The sequence below is a fragment of the Macaca nemestrina genome, chromosome 8 (assembly GCF_043159975.1).
Source record: "Macaca nemestrina isolate mMacNem1 chromosome 8, mMacNem.hap1, whole genome shotgun sequence".
Taxonomy (NCBI): domain Eukaryota; kingdom Metazoa; phylum Chordata; class Mammalia; order Primates; family Cercopithecidae; genus Macaca; species Macaca nemestrina.
In genome coordinates this window covers 83,902,953-83,926,991 of record NC_092132.1, presented here as the reverse complement: position 1 = coordinate 83,926,991, position 24,039 = coordinate 83,902,953, and the positions used below count along the sequence as shown (strand labels likewise).

General features: G+C 37.7%; 1 protein-coding gene across 1 annotated transcript in view; it reads left to right on the top strand.

The window, feature by feature from the left end:
- The window catches only part of LOC105482228 (clavesin 1), a 206,633-nt gene that overhangs the window by 153,193 nt on the left and 29,401 nt on the right, over positions 1–24,039 (top strand). The window contains exons 4-5 of the mRNA XM_011742236.3: positions 16,923–17,033; positions 20,856–21,091. Of these exons, the coding sequence (XP_011740538.1) occupies positions 16,923–17,033; positions 20,856–21,091 (347 nt within the window). The remainder of the gene's footprint in view (positions 1–16,922; positions 17,034–20,855; positions 21,092–24,039) is intronic.

The window sequence follows — 24,039 nt, the reverse complement described above, 5'->3', positions numbered from 1 at the left end:
TATAATAATAGAACTCCCATAATATTATCAAGAGTGTTACATGAGACAACACATGTAAAAATGCTTAGCACAGTTCCTGATGCGTACTAAGTGTCCAGTAATTCTTAGCTGTTAAATTATCTAAACTGCTTTTAAGGTTTTCTCTTAAATTATATCTGCCAAGACTTTAAAATGTTATTATACTTGCTTGTTGCAAACTTCCTTACAGAGTAAAGATATTTGTGTGGTTCAAATTTATCATTTGCCAGAGATGTTTGCTTCTAATGACTTTCATGTTCCTTCCGTCATTCTTCCTTCTCCAAGAGACACCATGTTCTTATTTGAATTGTTGAATATAAAAGGGACAATTAGGAAACATTGTTTAGGTTGCAGCCAGGAAAGCTTCCGTGCTTGATCTGCTGATCTGGGCTAGTTTGGCAGATGCCAGTTTTGCTTAATATTGTTAGGAAAATTGCCAAAGAGTTAGAACTGCTCTAAGATCTGCTCAGAAAACTTTATCTTCTAGTATGCTCTGATACGAATCTGCAGAAAAAACCTAGACCCCTCCTAACTTCAAGGGAACACTGGGTTGGTACAGCTTCTTGGACATCAACAGTGGCTTCTAGGACATATACTCTAAGAAAATCCATTGCTTATTATGATATGGAGTGGTTGTCCAGTTTCCTTTCTAATGAGTGCATTCTCTTTTCTCTGTTTGCTCTCTTATGTTAATATAACAAAAAGAGCATTTGGTGTGTGACTGCTATTGCATGAGCTCTTCATTTTATTGCAGATACGTGGATATGTGACTTCCTCACTAATGACTGTCACATGGTATAAGAGAAACCCATCATCAAAAAATATAGCATTCTAAGACTCTTTCACATCAACAAAACCCACTTATGCTGCCGAAAATGTTTTTAACCTGTCTGCTTCGATGTGGGAAATGGATGTCATTGGTAGGACATGTATGAACTGAATAGATAAAGCCTAACTTCATGCTGTGTGCTTTTACCACCTGCAGATCTGCATGCATGCAGGTATGTGACTGAAGGGCTGCCTCCACCCAACCCTGAAAGACAGTCCTCCCTTACACTAAAGAGAAGGAGACAGAAGATTTCAAAGTCAGCTCCTGTGTCATCTTCTCCCTTTTCTTCTCCACATTTGTTTTTCAGAGGAATCTTATTAGATAGAGGGAGTTCATTGTGTTTGCAACTTGGAGGGGTCTCATTTTAGTTTTCGCATAAGAGCAGTAAGAAGAGATAAGGACAGATGAGAGTTATAAAGGGCAGCCAATGTGAAAGAAGCTTCCTAAGCTTCCCAAGGCAAGGTGATATTGAGTTCACATATGTTTTGAACCTTGTTGTGAAGTATGTTAGCCTGCAAGCATCACGAATCTTAGCAAATGGCACTAGTAAGTGCTTCATTATCCAGCAGAAACTGAGCCAATGGCCACCAGTGACATCTGTATCTGATTTTTGAAGAGAGAGAGGGAATACTTTTGCCTATATTATGTTGCTCCTAAATTCTGATCAAACACAAAACAAGGCAGTTGAGTGATGCTTGCACAGTGCCAGTGTGAAAATGAAGTGCAAACGAAGTGCCCGTTAAAAAATGAAGTGCATTTCTAATGGACTGCAAGAATCACTTAACACTGTCTGAGACTCCCAAAGAAAATCAAGAGATTCTAAGATAGAATGTACTGAAGTGTATCTTGTGCCTTGCAATTTATCATGGCACTTTTTGGTTTCTTTTTTAACATCCCATGTAAGGCAGAAAAGACCATCCTTCTTTTGTATATCAAGGTACAGAACATTCCATCATCACAAGGATGGCCCACATTACCCTTTTATAGCCACACTCACTTCCCTCAACCCCACCTACTCAGCCCCTGGCAATCACTAATCTGTTCTGTTTCTATAATTTCATCATTTCAATAATGATTTCAGCATTTCAATAATGTCATATAAATGGAATCACAGAGTATGTAATTTTTGGGGGATTTCCCTTTTCACTCAGCAAAATTCTCCAGAGATTCACCCAGGTTGTTGTAGATATCAACAGCTTGTTTTTTTTCATTGCTGAGCAGTGTTCAATGGTCTGGCTGTACCAGTTTGCTTAATCATTTTTTTACTGAAGGACATGTGAGTTGTTTCCACTTTTTATTACAAATAGAGCTGCTGTGAACATCTTTGAAACAGTTTTTGTATGAACATAAGTTTTTATTTCTCTGAAATAAATGCTCAGGAGTACAATTGCTGGGTCATATGGTCATTGTATGTTCTGTTTTCTAGAAAACTTCCATATTATCTTCCAGAGTGGCTATACCATATTACACTTCCAGCATTGTATGAGCAATCCAGCTTGTCCACATCCTCACCAGCATTTGGAGGTGTCACTTTTTTTTTTTTTTTTTTTTTTTGAGATGGAGTCTTGCTCGGTCACCCAGGCTGGAGTGCAGTGGTGTGATCTCAGCTCACTGCAACCTCCACCTCCTGGGTTCAAGTGATTCTCCTGCCTCAGCCTCCTGAGTAGCTGGGATTGCAGGCATGCACCACCACGCCTGGCTAGCTTTGTATTTTTAGTATAGACAGGGTTTAACCATGTTGGCCAGGCTGGTCTCGAACTCCTGACCTTGTGATCTGCCCACCTTGGCCTCCCGAAGTGCTGGAATTATAAAGCATGAGCCACTGTGCCCGGTCAGAGGTGTCACTATTTTTTTAAGCCGTTCTGATGGATTTGTAGTGTGATAGCTCATTGTGGTTTTAATTTGCCTTTCACATGGTTAATGATGTGAAATATCTTCTCATGTACTTATTTGACATCTTATATTTTCTTTTGCAAAACTTTCTGGCATGTTTTTACTCGTATTCTCATTGGATTTCTTGTTTCAATACTGTTATATTTGAGAGCTTATTATATATTCTAGATACTTGTCCTTTGTTGGAGTGTAATTTGCAAATATTTTATCTCAGTCTACAGTTTTTGCTTTCATCTACTTCACATGAGCTTTCACAGAGCAAGTTTTTAATTTTTGCAGTAACCAACTTATTGTCTTTTTACTTGTTTTATGTATCACGCTTTTGGAGACAAGTCCCTCTTGCCAGTCCTAGATCTTGAAGATCATTTCTTATGTTTCTTTCTTTCTAAAAGTTTTGTGATTTTATTGCATTTAAATTCATGAGTTAATTTTTAAATCAATTTTGTATGAGGTATGAAGGTTAAGTCAGGCGTTTTTTTGTTTTGTTTTTTGTTTTCTCTATGGATGTTCTATTGCTCCAGCACCATTTGTTGAAAAGCTATCTTTACGCCACTGGAATGCTTTTATACCTTATATATAAGGTATATATGTAAGGTATAAAATGTACTATTATATAATGCTTTTGTACCTTAGCATAAAAACCGCTTCTGCATTTGTGTGGTTCGATTCCTGGGTTCTCTATTCTGTTCCCTTAATCTATATATCATTCCTCCACCAATACCAGCCAGTCTTGGTTACTATAACTACATGATGAACCTTGAAATTTGGTAGAATAATTCCTTCCACTTTATTCTTTTTCAAAATTATTTTAACTATTCCAGGGCCTATGCTTTTCCATAAAAATTTTAAAATAATTCTATCAATATCTGCAAAAATAAAATTCTTACTTGGATTTTGATGGATGTTGCATTAAACCTGTTTACCAATTTGAGGGGAATTAATATAAATATCATCTTAAAATCTACAAATATATGTCTTCCATTTAGTTGGATTTTTTTTACTTCTTTCACCAGAAATGTGTAATTTTCAGCATACAAATTACAAATATGTTTTGTTAGATTTACACTTCAGTATTTAATATTTTGAGCAATTATATATAGTTATGTATTTTTAATTTTGGTGTCTTCATATTTATTGTTGGTATAGAGAAATATAATTTTTTATGTTTATCTTAAATCCTGCAAAACTGATAAACTTATTAATTAGCTATAGGAAAGGTACTTTTATAGATTCCTTGGGATTTTTTAATGTAGACAGTCATGTTATTTGCAAATCGAGACAGCTATATTTTTTCCTTTTTAATCTGTAAGCATTTTAGTTTCTTTTCTTAATGCTGTAGCTGGAGCTTCCAGCATGTGTTGAATAAGAGTGATGAGATCAGATACGCTTGTCTTGTTCCTGTTCTTAGGGGAAACACGTTCAGTTTTCCACCATAAAGTAAAGCATTAGATGTAGGTTTTTGCCAGATGTTTTAAAATCACGTTTAGAAAGTTCCTCTCTAATTCTATTTTTCTGAGCATTTTTAACATTAATCAGTGTTGAATTTTGTCAAAGTCTTTTTATGTATCAGTAGATATGATCATGTGATTTTTCTTCTTCGGCTTTGTAATATGATGAGTTACTATTGTGAAAGTACCAGGGATTTGTTTTAATCAGATACAGTAAGACAGGCAGACATGGAGTAACTGCTATAAGTTTGTTAGACTCACAGATCCCTAGAAACAAGGAGCATTCCGTACTACAGAATGGAGTCACAGGGGAAAGCCCCAAGGTTAGTCAGGAGGCAGCGAGTGAGTAGAGAACTTGGGCAAGAGGCTTTATTGTGATTTTCGTGGGAAAGAATGGGTAAGGCTGGGAATGAAGTCTCAGCAAGTTTAGGATTGATTGGCTAGTCTGAATCATTTTAGTGGACTCTTGGGTGTAGGTGTTGTTGCTAATTGTCTAGTAACTGAGCCTGGGGTGATTAGGGTAAGGGAATAGTGGCCCAGAGCATAGGAGCCCAAAGGAGGTGGTTAGAAGTATGGGTGCTAGATTGGTCAGTTTGCATATGAAAGGGGAGCTCCCAGGTTAGTCATTTGTTATCTCTAGGAATCAACTAGTTGGGGCAGCTCCTCCCTGGTCCAGAAGCCGCAGATGTCAAAGCATCAAGTATAGAAACTAGAAAACATGATTAACACAATTACATTGATTTCTATAATATAAGCTAGCCTTGCATCTCTGGAATAAACTCAATTTGATCATAGTGTATAATTCTTTGTATATATTGCTAAATTCTACATGCTAATATTTCGTTAAGAATTTTTGCACCTGTATTCATGAGTGACATTGATCTGCAATTTTATTGTTTCATTCTATTTTCATCTTGTTTGGGTACATAAAAACTGTTATAGTTTGGATGTTTGTCCACTCCAAATTGTTGGAGGCAGAGCCTAGTGGGTTATGGGGGTGGATCCTTCATGAACTGCTTGGTCTTCATGGTAATGACTTCTCACTTTAGTTCCTGGGAAATCTGATTCTTCTAAAGAGCCTGGCACCTCCCTCCCCACTCTCTCTCACTTCCTGCCATGTGATCTCTACACACCTGCTCCCCTTCACCTTTAGCCATGAGTGGAAGCTCCCTGAAGCCCTCACCAGAAGCAGATGCTGGCACCATGTTTCTTATGTAGCTTGCAGAACCATCAGCCAAATAAACCTCCTTTTTTTATAATTTGCTAATTCTCATGTATTTCTAGCAAAACAGACTGAGACAAAGGTAATACTAGCTTCATAAATCAACTGGAAAGTGTTACCTTCACTTCTATTTTCTGAAAGAGACTCTGTAAAATTAGTGTTAATTCTTCTGTAGAAGTTCGGTAGAATCTCCTAGTAAAATCATCTGAGCCTGAACATTTATTCTTGGTAGCTTTATAAGTCACGCAGTTAATATTCTTAACAGTTATAGGGCTATTAAATTACCTATTTCATATTGGGGAAGTAGTCTGTATTTTATGAGAAATTGATCTGTTTCCTCTAAGTTGTTAAATATATGCATGTAGAGTTCTTTATAATATTCCCTGCTTATCCTTTGGGTGTCTGCAGTGTCCATAGTAGTATGCCCTATTTCATTCCCAAGGTTGGTAATTTGTGACAACTTTTTGTTCCCTTGTCAAACTTGCTAATGGTTTGTTAATTTTATTGATCTTTTCAATGAATCAGCACTTTGTTTCATTGATTTTATTATTTTTCTATTTTTAATTTTATCAGTTTCTGCTCTTACATTTATTATTTTCTTTTTATGCTTACTTTGGCTTTATTTTGCTCCTCTCTTTCTAAGTTCTTGGGGTAGGGGATTAGATTATTGATTCAATACTTTTCTGTTTAAGTACATAAAGAAATATATATTTAATGCTACAAATTTCGCTGTCAACACTGCCTTAGCTGTGCCCCACAAATTTTGATATGTCCTATGTCTTGGTCTGTTTTCTGTTGTTATAACAATATACCTGAAACTAGGTAATTTATAAAGAAAAGAAATGTATTTCTTACCATTATGGAAGTGGAGAAGTCCACAAAGTTGAGAGGTTATATCTGTTGAGGGCCTTCTTGCTGGTGGGGACTATGTAATATCCCGGAGTGGCATAGGGCAGTTCATGTTGAGTGGTCTGAGCATAGTAGTTCAAGTCTCTCTTCCTCTTCTTAGAAAGCCACCGGTCCTGCTTCCTTGATCCATTGATCTACAAATGGATTTATTCATTCATGAGAACCGAGCTCTCATGGCCCAATCACTTCTCAGTACTGTCCCCACCTCTCAGTACTGCCACATTAAGGAGTAAGTTTCAACATGAGTTTCAAGGAAGAAAAAACATTCAAACCATAGTGCGTTTTCATTTTCCTTCAGTTCCATGTATTTTAAAATTTCTTTTGAAGGATTTTTTTTTCTTTTTGGCCCATCTGTGGGTTATTTAGAACTGTGTTGTGTAGTTTCCAAATGATCAAAGATTTTCCTCTTATCTATTATTGATTTCTAGTTTGATTCCATTATAAACAGAATAATCTGTATTATTTCACTGGTTTTAAATTTGTTGAGATTTGCTTCATGATTTAGATATGGTTTATTTTGGTGCATGTTCTATGTGCACTTGAAAAACAAAGTATATTCTTCTGTTTTGGGGTTAAGTATTTTAGAAATATCAATTGACTTCTGCTGATTAATGATGTTGAGTTCTTCTATACCCTTGCTGATTTCCTGTCTAAAGGATTATCAGTTGTTGAGAGAGTGATATTCAAATCCCCAACAGTAATTATGGATTTGTCTATTTCTTTTTCCAGTTCTACTAGCTTTTGCTTTGCATGTGTTGCAGTCTATATATTTATATTTGGAGTCAGTTTCTTATATACAGCATATATAGCATATAGCAAATAATGTTTTTTTAATTGACTGTGCTAATATCTGTCTTTTAATTGGCATATTTAGATCATTTATATTTAAATTAATTATTGTTATGTTAGGGCATAAGTATGCCATTCTAATTTTTTTTTCTGTTTGTTCTTTCTGTTCTGCATTTCTCTATTTTCTTTTTCCTGCCTTCTGCTGGGTTACTTATACTTATTTTTCAAATTCTATTTTTATTTATCTATAGTATTATTAAATATATCTTTTCTTGTAGTTTTTTTAGTGATCGTTCTAGGTATTATGTTATGCATTCATAACTTAGAGTCTTTTATGCTGTCATTTCAACAGTTCAAGTGAAGTACAAAAACCTTACCATTCTTTTTCCTCCCTAATTTATAATATAATTGTCTGAAATATTTCCTCCCCTACACACATCTTTGAACCATATCAGAGTATCATAATTTTTACTTCAACTATCAAAGACAATTTAGAAAACTCAAGAGTAAAAGAAAAGCCCATAGTGCTTACTTATAGTTTTCTTACTGTGTTCTTCCTTCCTGATGATTCGAGAATTCTCTTACCATTTTTCCTTTCTGTTTGAGGGAAGGTTATTTTATGGTTTCCTTCATGTTTAGGAGAACTTCACTGAGCTATGATTTCATTAAATAAATCTATTGGCAACAAATGTGCTTAGTTTTCCTTAACCTGAGAATTTCGTGATTTCTCTCGATTCTTGAAGAGCATTTTTAGTAGGTATAGAATTCTGGGTTGACAGTTCCTTGTTTTCAGTACCTGAAAAATATTTTGCGACTTCCTTCTGACCTCCATGGTGTCTAATGAGAAATCTGTTGTCATTCCATTTGTTTTCCTCAAGAGTCAAGATGTTGTTTTTTGTTGTTGTTGTTGTTGTTTTCTGTATACCTTCAATATTCTGTCTTGAGCTTTCAGAAATACAGTTATGATATGACTTGGCATCAATTTATTTGAGTTCATACTGTTTGGTGTTCACTCAGCTTGTCGAATCTGTAGGTTTATGTCTCTTTCTAAATTATGGAAGTTTTCAGCCGTTATTTTCTAAAGTACTTTTCCAGCCTCGATCTGTCTCCTTCCTTTTAAGGACCCCAATGACAAGAATTTTAGTTTTTTTTTGTTATAGACCCCCAAAAGGAAGATTTCTTCATTTAGTCTATTTTCTCTCTGTAGTTCAGGTTAAGTAATTCCCATTTTTTCTGTCATCCAGTTCACTGATTGTTTCTTCTGTCACTTCTTTTCTGATGTTCGGCCCATCTGCTAAGGTTTTTATTTGACTTTTTTGGTTATTTTTCAGTTTGAGATTTCCAAATAAGCCAGGCACAGTGCCTCATGCCTGTAATCCCAGGACTTTGGGAGGCTGAGGCAAAAGGATCACTTGAGGCCAGGAGTCTGAGACTAGCCTGGGCAACATAGTGAGACCCTCTCTCAAAAAAAAAAAAAAATCCAGATGCTTCTTTTTTCTATTTCACATTTATTTGCTATAAATTTCTATTTCTTTTCTAAAACTACTTTTTCTTTTATTTATTTATTTATTTATTTATTTATTATTATTATTATACTTTAAGTTCTAGGGTACATGTGCATAACGTGCAGGTTTGTTACATATGTATACTTGTGCCATGTTGCTGTGCTGCACAAACCTGAGAGAAACAAGAAATGGGGAAAGGATTCCCTATTTAATAAATGGTGCTGGGAAAATTGGCTAGCCATAAGTAGAAAGCTGAAACTGGATCCTTTCCTTACTCCTTATACGAAAATTAATTCAAGATGGATTAGAGACTTAAATGTTAGACCTAATACCATAAAAATCCTAGAGGAAAACCTAGGTAGTACCATTCAGGACATAGGCATGGGCAAAGACTTCATGTCTAAAACATCAAAAGCAACGGCAGCAAAAGCCAAAATTGACAAATGGGATCTCATTAAACTAAAGAGCTTCTGCACAGCAAAAGAAACTACCATCAGAGTGAACAGGCAACCTACAGAATGGGAGAAAATTTTTGCAACCTACTCATCTGACAAAGGGCTAATATCCAGAACCTACAAAGAACTCAAACAAATTTACAAGAAAAAAACAAACAACCCCATCAAAAAGTGGGCAAAGGATATGAACAGACATTTCTCTAAAGAAGACATTCATACAGCCAACAGACACATGAAAAAATGCTCATCATCACTGGCCATCAGAGAAATGCAAATCAAAACCACAATGAGATACCATCTCACACCAGTTAGAATGGCAATCATTAAAAAGTCAGGAAACAACAGGTGCTGGAGAGGATGTGGAGAAATAGGAACACTTTTACACTGTTGGTGGGATTGTAAACTAGTTCAACCATTATGGAAAACAGTATGGCGATTCCTCAAGGATCTAGAACTAGATGTACCATATGACCCAGCCATCCCATTACTGGGTATATACCCAAAGGATTATAAGTCATGCTGCTATAAAGACACATGCACACGTAAAACTACTTTTTCATCTGCATCATACATGTCCATAATTGCTATTGAAACATTGTTCATGATGGCTAAATTAAAATCTTTGTCAGATAATGCTAACACCTCTGTCATCTGGTGTTGTCCTCTATTGACTGTCATTTTTTATTTAATTTGAGATATTCCTGGTTGTTGGTATAAAGAATGATTTTTTGAAATCTGGACATTTCTGTATTATGTCCTGAAACTCTGGATCTAATGTAAACCTTTGTTTTAGCTGCCTTTTTTTGATACCACTCTGGCAGTGAAAGTGGGGTGTGCTACCTCATCATTAACATGTTCCTCACTCAGCCTCTGTTGACACCCAAGAAGGGAGGGCCTCCTCATTACTGCTGGGCAGGGGTGGGAGTTCTGGCTCCCCACATGATCTCTACTGACACTGTGGTGGTAGTGGCTTCATTAACACTGGACAACGATTAAAGTCTTGACTGTCTATTAGTCCCCTTCCAACACCATCAGTGGAGAAAGGGAAGGGATTCTCATTACTGACAGGTGGGGAGGAAGTCCAGTTTACCCACATGGTCTCCACTGACACTGACAGAGTGAAATAGGGTCTCATTATTGACTAGGAAGAATAAAAATTCTGGCTCTCCACTCGGCCTTCTATAACATTATTCTGGCAGGGATGTTATGCATCTTGTTACAGCCTTGCTAAGGTGAAGATCAGACTGCCCACTCAGACTTTGCTAGCATGGTTAGAAAGGGACCACAGTTTTTCCTGTGGCATTTGACTGGCATAGAGCAACTATTATCTAAATATTTTCTATTTTGCTAGACTGCCTGTTACCTAGTCATTTCCTTAAAGAGCAGCCTTTTATAGTTGTTATTTATTTATTTATTTGTTGTCTGCACCAGTTGATTTTTCCAGGTGCTGCCTTCTTCTGTCCCAAGTCTTTGACATATAGAGCTAAAAAAAAAAGGAAACCTGGGGAACTCTCTATCATGTCCTTCCTTGGTCTCAGAGTCCTTAGCTGATTTGACTTCTTCTCTCCACCTTTGAAGTCTTCATATGGTTATCTTATATACTCTATCCAGGGCTTAGTAGTACTTAGCCAACGAAATAGGGGAAAGTATGACTACTTCATCTTTGCACAAGGAGGAATTCAATAATCATATTTTATGAGAAAATCTTGAAATACACTTGGGACCTTCAGTTACCACTGTACACACAGAACTCCATTGTTACAGCAGAAGAGTGCCTGTGAGATCCCTCAAGGGGACACCTTTTTGCTAGACCATGGCATCGTTCTCTCATCTCAGAGGCTCTATAGGGAGAGTGATGTATTTTAAATTTAAAAACATAAAACATTAGAAGAAGAGAATGAAGCAGCCTTAAATGGAGTCTACAAATTGAGTAAAGTTCGGCTGCACCACCTAACTAAGGGTAAACTTACCACAACTCTTCCTTTGCTGTGGCATTTGAGACTATGAATTAAATGGAACTTTGAATCAAATAATACGTTTTTTATTATACTTTAAGTTCTAGGGTACGTGTGCACAAGCGCAGGTTTGTTACATATGTATACATGTGCCATGCTGGTGTGCTGCACCCATTAACTAGTCATTTACATTAGGTATATCTCCTAATGATATCCTTCCCCCCGTCCCCCACCCCACAACATGCCCTGGTGTGTGATGTTCCCCACCCTGTGTCCAAGTGTTCTCATTGTTCAATTCCCACCTATGAGTGAGAACATGCAGTATTTGGTTTTCTGTCCTTGAGAGTTTGCTCAGAATGATGGTTTCCAGCTTCATGTATGTCCCTACAAAGGACATGAACTCATCCTTTTTTATGGTTGCATAGTATTCCATGGTGTATAAGTGCCACATTTTCTTAATCCAGTCTATCATTGATGGGCATTTGGGTTGGTTCCAAGTCTTTGCTATTGTGAATAGTGCCTCAATAAACATACGTGTGCATGTGTCTTTATAGCAGCATGATTTATAATCCTTTGAGTATATACCCAGTAATGGGATGGCTGGGTCATATGGTACTTCTAGTTCTAGATCCTTGAGGAATCGCCATACTGTCTTCCACAATGGTTGAACTAGTTTATAGTCCCACCAACAGTGTAAAAGCGTTCCTGTTTCTCCACATCCTCTTCAGCACCTGTTGTTTCCCAACTTTTTAATGATCACCCATTCTAACTGGTGTGAGATGGTATCTCATTATGGTTTTGATTTCCTTTTCTCTGATGGCCAGTGATGATGAGCATTTTTTCATGTGTCTGTTGGCTGCATAAATGTCTTCTTTTGAGAAGTGTCTGTTCATATCCTTCACTCACTTTTTGATGGGGTTGTTTGATTTTTTTCTTGTAAATTTGTTTGAGTTCTTTGTAGGTTCTGGATATTAGCCCTTTGTCAGATGGGTAGGTTGTAAAAATTTTCTCCCATTCAGTAGATTGCCTGTTCACTCTGATGGTAGTTTCTTTTGCTGTGCAGAAGCTCTTTAGTTTAATTAGATCCCATTTGTCAGTTTTGGCTTTTGTTGCTGTTGCTTTTGGTGTTTTAGTCATGAAGTCATTGCCCCTGACTATGTCCTGAATGGTATTGCCTAGGTTTTCTTTTACGGTTTTTATGGTTTAGGTCAAACATTTAAGTCTTTAATCCATCTTGAATTAATTTTTGTATAAGGTGTAAGGAAGGGATCCAGTTTCAGCTTTCTACATATGGCTAACCACTTTTCCCAGCATCATTTATTAAATAGGGAATCCTTTCCCCATTTCTTGTTTTTGACATGTTTGTCAAAGATCAGATGGTTGTAGATGTGTGGTATTATTTCTGAGGGCTCTATTCTGTTTCATTGGTTTATATCTCTGTTTTGGTACCAGTAGCATGCTGTTTTGGTTACTGTAGCTTTGTAGTATAGTTTGAAGTCAGGTAGTGTGATGCCTCCAGCTTTGTTCTTTTGGCTTAGGATTGTCTTGGCAATGTGGTCTCTTTTTTGGTTCCATAGGAACTTTAAAGTAGTTTTTTCCAATTCTGTGAAGAAAGTCATTGGTAACTTGATGGGGATGGCGTTGAATCTGTAAATTACCTTGGGCATTACAGCCATTTTTGTGATATTGATTCTTCGTATCCATGAATATGGAATGTTCTTCCATTTGTTTGTGTCCTCTTTTATTTCATTGAGCAATGGTTTGTAGTTCTTCTTGAAGAGGTCCTTCACATCCCTTGTAGGTTGGATTCCTAGATATTTTATTCTCTTTTAAGCAATTGTGAATGGGAGTTCACTCATTATTTGGCTCTCTGTTTGTCTGTTATTGGTATATAGGAATGCTTGTGATTTTTGCACATTGATTTTGTACCTGAGACTTTGCTGAAGTTGCTTATCAGCTTAAGGAGTATTTGGACTGAGACTATGGAGTTTTCCCAATATAGAATCATGTCATCTGCAAACAGAGATAATTTGACTTCCTCTCTTCCTATTTGAATACTTTTTTTCTCTCTCTTGCCTAATTGCCATGGCCAGAACTTCCAACTTTTGCTTTAAAAAAGCAAAAAAACCTTATGCTTATCTAAGGTTTACAGGCTTCATTTTCTGAGAGGCTGCAATTTTACATAAAATGAAATTACCATGAAATAATATCACCATAAAATGAAAGCTACTGACCTCAGCAGTGTAGGATGTGAGTAGAGCACAAGTTACAGAAGGCAAGAAAGGGGATAAAAATCACAGAGTCCCCTGGTCACTAAAGTACACTTTGGAGAATATGCCCACTGTTTGTCATGTAGTAGACACTCACAAATATGTGCTGAATGGAAGAGGTGCAAGGCATGAATTAACTGTTAAGGCAAGAATTGAATACACTAAATGTATCATTATATAATTGCTGTTTTGTTTTCCCCACTGCTCTGAAGACTCTTTATTTTTATTTTTCAATGCATTAAGTGAGATACACTGTAGGCCATCAAAAAATAGTTATTACGTTCAATTAAAAAATGATCACATTTAAGAAGGATAGAAAAAAAGATAAGTGAAGGGATGGCAGAGTTTGGGTAATTATTATTGCTATTTGCCAACACATTTGGTCCTTTTCTTACTGGAAATACGGTAGATTTTACTTTCTGATCCCTGGAAGCCAGGCATGAGTTTGACCTTTAAAATACGGCAGATGAAGCATGTCACTTTTGGAGCCAGCTTTAAGAGCTAAGGTATGATTCTTCCACGTGGTTTTCCTGGACTATGTCAAGCAGCACTGCTCCATATGGAGGAGGCTGCATCTCTGGCTGCAGGCAAATCAAGCAGGGCAGGACATTTAGTGTGAGCAGGAAATTAATCAGGAAAGACAAAAATCAAGCAAGACATTTAATGTGAACAAAGAATCAATCTTTACTGCTTTAAATGATTTTTTAAAAGTAGGGGTTATTTGTTACTATAACATTACATAACCCATCCTGAATAATAGAAAATAGTAAGAGTGTGTCTTTGGCAGTGGGATTATAGGGGCCTTTTCTTTTCTTTTTTCTTATCTTCTTGTATCATCTAATTTTTCAAATAATGTTTTTATCTATTTTTTACTTTTGCAGAATGTGTATAATTTATAATAAGGAAACAAAATTAACTTAAACTGGGAGGCAGACACATTTTTATGATTCGAATTGTTTAAAATTTGAAATGACGTTATATTTTTATTGACAAATGTATAAAAGTACAGGATTTATGCCATTTTCTTGAACTTAGAGTATGTTGGTGTATGCTCTTTCGTCACCAAGAACACTGAAAAACAAAGTGTTACACTGTCATTGAACCAAGGCCTATGATCTTGAGATACAGCTGTTCTAGCCCCCTAAGAAATGCTCTTCCAGGAGGGTGGTAGGCCTCTTGGGGTTCTGGGAGACTTTTGTGTGACTGACAACTTCCCTTTGTCTGCAGTTGACTGATGTGATCAGGCAGAGGCAACCAATAATGATGTGTTGACCATGAGAAGGGTGTTTGCTGATTTTGCCTTTCCTCACCTTCTCCTCTGCACAACACACACACACACACACACACACACACACACACACTAGCATGGCTGGGCTCATTCAAGAAGACCCAGAACATGTGTACATTGCCTTTATCAGACAGGAGGGCCTTGCATGTGAATTGTATAGGAGGTACCTGAATAAAAGTCATTTTGTTTCTACTCTGGTGCAAACTCAGAACTTCAAGACACAGGGTTCACATGTGTTTGTCTGCACATATTCACTGGATGACTTGAGTGAGATGAATAAAAGCCCATGCCTTCAATCTGGCAGAATCCTCAACCAGGGATAACGTAGAGAGTAATTACAGAGTCTCAGCACTATAATTTTCTTTCAACCTCCCCTGTCACAATCAGAAGATAGTTTTTGATGTCTTTGATGATTGAGGCTTCATAAACTAAAACTTAGAATGTCTAGATATTTTTAAAAGGTTAATATTTTGCAACTTTGCCTACTCTCAATATTATTTAGAGTTTCCTTCCACTTTATTAACCTAGAACTATATAACACAATGGACCATCGATAGAAATAAACCTCTTATTGGTCCCACTAGAAAAGATAGTAAAGCCCTGGTTTTATAAATAAGTGCTTTACTCCTATTCTTCTTCTATGACCCCTAAGAACCACATTTAGTAAGTGAAATAATGAATTCTACTTCTGAATAAGAAGTTAAAAGGAGCCAAAAGATGGATGATAGTGAATAGCACTTATTATAAAGGAAACACTTTTGGGAATAGTCTCTTTTTTTAAGGAATCATAAAACTTTTAGATCCTAAACTATACCTAGAGGAAAAAAGACAACCTTATTAAGAACCTTTACATTTCTCAAATTAGTTTTGGAATAACAAGTTAGTATAAATGATGTCTCTAGCCCTATACTTGTTAAGTTTTTGAAAATAAAAGAAACAAAACAAAATATATATACATATTCTGAAAGCAAAGGCCTTTTATTGTTATTGTCCAGTTTAGCCTTCAAAATATTTAATTCCTTTCTACTCTAAAATGCCTAGGTAGAGGGAAAAATTATTTTTAAAGTTTTTCAAATGTCAACCCTAAGTGCAGTTCCATGCACTCACATTGGAAACTAGGTCTTGGCATGGAAGATGCCTAGGGATCCTGTAGACTCAAAGGGTTCTGAAAAAAATGTAATAACCTTTTTTCCTTGTTACTAAAAAAGACCCGGGTGAGGCATCTCATACACCCGCAGGGAACAGCTAGCTGCTGAACCATTTGCTCCACCAGCCAGACTCCCTCGGCTTTCATCTCATCTTGCTAACATTTTACAAAGATGTTTGTCGCAATGAAATTGATAGCAAACTTACAATTCATACAGCGTTTAGAGGTTCCTTCTTTTTTAATTCTATTAACCCAATAGATTAGATGAACCCAATCTACTGAAGTCATTCATCGGGAGATCTCAGGACCTGGTCTTATACGACTAGCTCAGACTTTCTGGCCATGGTCCCTTGTTCCATAGATCTAATTAGCACTGAGAGCAGCTTCCTAGCATCTAAAACATAAGCTGATCTGGGTTCTAATGCCCTGATCTGGATTCTAAATTTGGAATCATTTTTCTGAAAAGCTCTTCCTTCCTATTATTTACGAAATGGGTTGATCTGCAGAAAAGGGTGTTCATATTCCCTCAACTAGGAGAATCAACTAGCCCATTAATCAGCAAGTATTTTTTCCCTGGGACTTACTATGTGCCCCAGGGTGGACTGGAGCTAGTACTGCAATCTGTGAAAAAGTTGTTATAACCTTGTTAGAATTTGGTTGATTCCACATAGCTCCATCTCCTAAGAGCCTTTGAAATCCTTTTGCAACTACTTCCTGCACAGCCAGCACTCACCCACCCAGAAAGTACAGTTACTGTCATGATTAAGCCGGTGGAGAGGGTGGGAGCGGAAGAGTGGAAATGAGGGTAAAGAGAGAGATCTTGTGCTGGGAGCCTGGCAGACTTGGTTACCTAATGCAATGAAGAATTCAGATTCCCCCCACTCTCCAGGCTGCACGAGCTTCTGTGCCACGTAGAAGGTCATGTAATTGTGATTTGAAAAAGACAGGCCTGGAACCCATGCACAATTTTAAAGTTATGCATGGAGTCAAAGGGCGAGAAGGGAGGCAAGGGGAATAAAGACATCCTTAACAACTAGTGTGTTAAGTGAGTGTGTTTTCTTCCTCTCCTTATCCTGAAGCTAGAGCTTCTACCAGGCAGGAAAAACAGGTTGTTCTTTGGGGCATTGGTCCTGCTGGTGCAGTCTAACAAAGGGTGCTTACTAATTGATGTGCATTTCTCTCTTTCTGCCCCAGGACAGCTTTCCTGCCCGCTTTGGAGGAGTCCACTTTGTCAACCAGCCCTGGTACATTCATGCCCTCTACACACTCATCAAGCCATTTCTTAAAGACAAGACCAGGAAACGGGTAATGAAAACAAATACATGATGTAAATTTTAAACAGGGAATGCCTGGGACAATTATGCTGCTTCTGTTTTCTCTCTCCCCTCCTCCCTCCTTTCCCCGGATTTTTTTTCTCTCTCTATCTTTCACTGTGGTTTTTCTACAGCCCCTAAGCATTTGAGCCTCAGCTGGAGATTGCAAATGGTCTGGGTTTAATTAATAATTCAGTAGAACTGGGTTATTTTCGGAGTCCCAGTGACAAACCAAAAGAAACTTTGAAGGCATGCAAATATCAGATGCCCATTTTACTGTAAATTCTTATGGGAGCTAAGAATTATGGGTCCAGCAGCTTTCCTGTTCATAAAATATTTTAGTACCTAGCATTTTGTTCTGCAAACGTATTAGTGTTATGAAGAATGATTACAATTTTTCTTCCCTTCCATGGCTTTGGGTGATAACTGCTAACTCCATCACCTGTAAAGTTGGAAAAGCATTCTTCTTTGGAAATAACAATGCTCTTATGAGGAAGGCTTTTACAGTCTTAATTATATCAGTTGATAACACTTGAGAAGCCAGCTTTTTCCATCAATCAGAGTTGGGCTTTTTCATGGCATTTTGATGAGCAGAGTAATTGAACATTCCTTAACCACTCTGAATCTCAATTTTCTCATTTATAAATTGGGGAAACTAACACCCACATCACAGAGTTGTTGGGGAAATCTAATGGGACAGCTTATGAAAACATGTATCGTGATGCAGTTGGTACCTCATGAGACTTGGTGACTTTTATTTATCTTTATGATTTAGCTCTCTTTTCTTTTTTCCCCAATGTTATTGGGTATAATTGACAACTAAAAATTGGATATAGTTAAGGTGTTCAATGTGATGTTTTTATATACTTATGCATTGTGAAATGATTACCACAATCAAGCTACTAACACATCTATCACCTCCTGTAGTTGTGATTTGTGTGTGTGTGTGTGTATGTGTGTGTGTGTGTGGTGAGAATACTTAAGATCTACTCTCTCAGCCAATTTCAAATAAACAATATAATATTATTACTATTACAGTTTCCATACTGTACATTAGGTCTCCAGAATCTATTCTCATCCTATATAACTGAAACTTTGTCCTCTTTGTCCAACATCTCTCCATTTCCCCCTACTCTCAGCTCCTGGCAACCACCCTTCTACTCTATACTTCTATGATTTCAACTCATTTAGATTCCACATATAAGTGTGGTCATGCAGTATTTGTTTTTCTATGTCTGGCATATTTTTGTTAACATAATGTGCTTTAGGTTCATCCACATTGTTGAAAATGACAGGATTTCATTCTTCTTTAAGGCTGCATAGTATTCCACTGGGTATATATCCATTCATCTGTTAATGGGCACTTAGGTTGTACCCATATCTTGTCTATTATGAATAATGCTACAGTCTTATCTTTGAGACTTTCTGATTTCAGCTACCTCCTGGGTCAGGAACACCATTCCTCATGGGAACCTGACTAGGGTAATCCTACAGCACCTTCTGACACCCATGGTACCTGACACTGGGGAAGAACTCTGAGTATTCAGGAGTGACTGATAATGTGAGGGATTCCCTGCCATCTCCCACACTTTGCTGGGTTTCTAACTCCTGGACCTCAGATGCTTCCAGGTTCTTAGAGAGCATTGCAGTGGGGTAGGGCAGGGGTAATTTCCCTGTTCTTAAACAAGTTTGAAACCAGGAATTAGAACTTACTGGAATAAGGAGGCAGAAAAGTTTTAAAACCCATCTGGGGCTCAGGACAGTGCTAAGAACAGAGAAGTGTTCTAGGACTGTTCTCAACATGGCTTCGGGCTTTCCAGCAACTATTCTTCTATTCAGGTTGGAACCAGAGAGAATTCCTCCCACGGTGGACACTTGCTGCCATGCCATAGGAGGGCATTTTTGGAGCTTTGGGCACAGGATAGATTCTAACAGGTAGAGGGTCCAGCCTCCTACTTCTGCGTTCCTCCATTCCAGAAGACCCCAAGAAGGGAGGGTCCCTTTTAATAGCACTCTTTGTCTTCCAAAAACTGGACATGTTGGGTGGAGGGGTGCAAATGTTTTCTCTAAACACCAGGGCTGATACTTTGCTCCAGCACGTTTCATATACAGCACCCTCTGAAAAGTTTTATAAAAGCCAGAAAAGTGACTTTCTTCAAAAGAAATAATTCTTATTAAAATTCGGTCATACTCAATGCAATATCAGAAATTTTAATGTTTTGATATGCTTTCTGAAGTGCTCCAGTAGTCTTCTGAAGAATTAGCACTTCTTGTCCCCTTCATCTTTAAATGATGTCATTACATCATAAGTTAAAATCAATACAATAGAACAAGGTAGCAAGTGTTTATTATTGAGGTCCTCTGTTTAAGTATTTTAAAAATCACTCACACACACACACACACACACACACACACACACACACACATATATATATATATTTTTTTCCAAGACGAAGTCTTGTTCTGTTGCCCAGGCTAGAGTGCAGTGGCGTGATCTCAGCTCACTGCAACCTCCACCTCCTGGGTTCAAGCGATTCTCCTTCCCCAACCTCCCGAGTAGCTGGGATTACAGGCGTGCGCCACCATGCCCAGCTAAATTTGTATTTTTTGTAGAGACGGGGTTTCACCATGTTGGCCAGGCTGGTCTCAAACTCTTGACCTCAGGTGATCTGCCCGCCTCAGCCTCTCAAAGTGCTGGGATTACAGGCATGAGCCACTGCGCCTGACCCACATTTATATTTCATCATGGTTATACTCTATGTGTATGTGCATGCATGTGTGTGTACTTGATGATCCTATACTTGGGTGTACCTTATGTGTTACACATAATGCCTTCATGCCTGCCACATGAAGAAGTGTGGGAACTGACATCAGTGCATGGATGCACTTTAAGTCACCTTTCAGAGTCAACTCCTAAATTGCAGTCAATGCTAATAATCTATTCATGGCTCATTCACTTTGTGGATTTATCTGGAAATAATTGTAACTTGGAGATGTGGATTCTCTCCTGGTTGAGGAATCCACAATTTTTATCACTATCTATTGTATGTTCAGAAGATGCAAACTTGTTTGGACTTTAGTCCCCAATCCAGACAAAAATGGAAATTGCTGCAAAAATATCTCACAATAAATTCTCAGGCTGTGGTTTTTGATTCCATTAGATAAGAATCGATTTTCTTCTACCTTGTGCCCACATCACCCTAGGAGCTAAGAAGCATTTTAAAGGAGTAAGAAAACACCAACTTTTTCTCTAGATACTTTCCCCCTGTGGGAAAAATAAAGATAAAATAAACAGAAGTCAGCAGTCAGCAGATACGGAAGAATTAATTGGAAGGTGGTTGGAAAGAAGCAGAATAGGCAGCTATAACCAGGATGAGTTAGGAAGAAGCTGCAACTTTGTCTAGGCCGGGGAACGGGGAAAGGATCTGGAGGACTGGATGAGAGCACACAGGTGGGAGAACAGAGCAGTCTGGAGATCCAGCAATAGCTGGGGTTTCAGGTGGTCTGCACCATCACTCCTTTAACCAACAGGGATAATTAGGAGATGACTATATGTATAAATTTGGCCCACGGCCAAGTAACATTCAATCTGTTCATAAACTTCATTTTTAATGACTATTAATTCAGCCTTTTTTCTAAGCAATACATTAACATTTTATGAAGACTAAGCTGCAGTCACAAAATCAATGCCTCTTTAAGCACCATGATCACCAGCAGTGCATCCAATTTGTCATTGCTAAATTGTGTATTAGATGAAATCCTTGGTTGTATGTTTTGGATTTTGTATTGCTAATTACTTTTTTTTTCTTTACAGATTTTCCTGCATGGAAACAATTTAAACAGCCTTCACCAGCTAATACACCCTGAATTTTTGCCCTCTGAGTTTGGAGGAACTCTTCCTCCTTATGACATGGGAACTTGGGCCCGGACGTTACTCGGTCCTGACTACAGCGATGAAAATGACTATACTCACACATCCTATAATGCAATGCACGTGAAGCATACATCCTCGAATCTGGAGAGAGAATGCTCACCCAAGCTGATGAAAAGGTAAGGCCTGGGTTATCAGAGTCCCCCGAGTCAGAGGTCAATGGAATTTTTTATTTGAACCTATTGTGAATTATTAATTAAAGACCTTTGTGGGCACAGAACTTGAATAAAATAAATTGCAATGCATTCTCAGCTGATTTCACTAAAATTGAAAACAAACGGGGCTTGGCTGGTTCAGAAATACAGTTGTCCCAATTGTATCAAAGGAATAGTTAAAGGCTAGGACCTCACTCATGCCACAATTATAGCCCTGGTCTTTAGGGAGTTTGTTAATACACACAGAATAAAATGTTGGACCTTTGAGATACACTAGATGGAAAAACAAACTGCTAGAAAGTGTTCCTATCATTCATTTATTTGGAACCATTTATTGAGCATTTACTTGGCTGCAGCACCAATTAGGGACCGGGGGCACAAATGAGAATAAGATGTCAAAAGAACAGAGAAGTATGCCTCAGGGAATCTTCCAAGTAAGACTTTTGCAGCGTATTTATAAAGCAGGTGACATTCAGTCTGAGCTCTGGAGACCAGCAACCCAGGCTTGGGAAATGGCATAAAGCAATCCAGCAGAGAGGACAGACTGAGGCATATAGGCATTAGAATGATGGAATAATCTGGTGCGGTATAAAGGAGTGCAAGAGTGGGAGATGGGACTGGACATGAAATAAAGCTCCAAAAACAGTTGGATCCAGGTGGTGAAGACCATTGCATACTGTAGTCAATGGAGTGCCATGAAAGAGAGATTAAAAAAAAATGATAATGAGTATTTTCTCATTATAAAAATTAAAACCTGATTTTTTAAAAGAATTTATTTTATTTTTCCATAAGTTATTGGGGTACAGGTGGTATTTAGTTACATGGGTGAGTTATTTAGTGGTGATTTGTGAGATCCTTGTGCACCCATCACCCAAGCAGTATACACTGCACCATATATGTTGTCTTTTATCCCTCACCCTCCTCCTACTCTTCCCCTCAGTCCCCAAAGTCCATTGCATTATTCTCATACCTTTGCATCCTCATAGCTTAGCTCACATATTGGTGAGAACATACGATGTAAAACCTGACTTTTAAGACTAAAATCCCCTTCAGCCACTATTTTCAATCTCGGTCTCAATTCCATTCCCTCCCAAATGGTAACCACTGTAGAGGTGGGCCCTTGTAATTCTGCTTTCCGTACATCACATGCATCTATACACATCCATAAAAAACATCTAACATTGTGTAATTTCTAGGGCTGCTGTAATAAAGTACTACAGACTGGGTGGTTTAAACAACAGAAATTTATTTTCTTACAGTTCTGGAGGTTGAAAGGGCAAGATCAAGGTGTTGGCAAGGCTGGTTTCTCCTGAGGCCTCTCTCCTTGGCTTGCACGTGACTGCCTTCTCCATGTGTCCTTACATGGTTTTCCTTCTGTGTGTGTCTGCCTCTGTCCTAACCTCCTTTTCTTAGAAGGACACCAGTCCTATTGAATTATGGCCAACCCATAGAACCTCATTTTGCCTTAATTGCTTCTTTAAAAGTCCTATGTCCAAATACAATCATATTCTGAGGTACTTCAACATATGAAATTGGAGATGAGGGAGACTTCAGCCCATAGCATATTGTTATGTAATGTTTTTCCATGTCAGTATATTTAGACATATGAAAAGACTTGAAAATATTTGTGGAAAAATAAAATTAAAAGATAAAAATTCAAAATACAAACTTATATGGCTCAAGGACATCAGTTCATGTATGTGTGTATATATATTAAGTATATATACAAACACCTTATTTTTTAGCCTAAGTTCCATCAAGTTCAAGACACTTTTGTGAGTAACAATACCAACCATTTAGTTTATCCCTAAATAACTGGGGTTCCTAGGAACTTAGCCATGTCGAAGTGGTCTTTTTCACATTAGATGAACAAAAATGGATGCCCTTGAAATATTATTAAGATTAGAAAACAAAAAGAAGTCAGAAGGAGCCAAATCAGGACTGAAAGGTAGTTGCCTAATAATTTCCTATTGAAATTCTCATAAACTTGCCCAGGTTTGATGAGAGAAATGAGCAGGAACATTGTCATGGTGCAGAAGGACTCTCTGGGAAAGATTTCCCAGGAATTTTTCAGCTAAAGCTTTGGCTAACTTTCTCAAAACACTCTCATGATAAACAGATATTGTTGTTCTTTGGCCCTTCAGAAAGTCAACAAGCAAAATGCTTGGACCAGCCCAAAAAACTGTTGCCAAGACTTTTGCTCTTGACTGGCCCACTTTTACTTTGATGAGAGCACTGCCACTTTTGGTAACCATTGCTTTGCTTGTGCTTTGTCTTTAGGATTGCACTGGTAAAACCGTTTTTCATCTCCTATTACAGTTCTTCAAAGAAATGCTTCAGAATCTTGATCCCACAGGTTTAAAATTTCCATTGAAAGCTCTACTCTTGTCTGTTCCTGATTTGAGCACAATGGTTTTGGCACTCAAGTGGAAAGTTTGTTCAACTTTAATTTTGCAATCAGAATTGTGTAAGCTGAACCAGTTGAGTTGTTTGTGGTATTGGCTACTGTTTGTGCTGTTAGTGGTTGGTCCTTTTCAATTAGGGCATGAACAAGATAAAGTTTTTCCTGGCAAATTAATGTAAAATTGACATGAATTGATGTCTGCAACTGAGGGCTTCACCATCAACTTCGTCTTGTCTCTTCTTAAAATGAGTTATTGCAAACTGCTCATTTCTTTGGGATATTGTCCCCATTAGCTTTTTGTAAAGCATCAGTGATTTCACAATGTTTTTACCCAACCTTCACCATAAATTTGATGTTTGTTCTTGCTTTAATTTTAGCAGAACTCATGTTTCTCTGATAGAGGTGCTTGTCAAACCTGATGTCTCTGATGTCCTATCTTCTTAGTGCTTCAAACTAGATTCTGTTCAGGCATGTTATAACAAGTTAGCACAAGTTTATTTTCGTACAA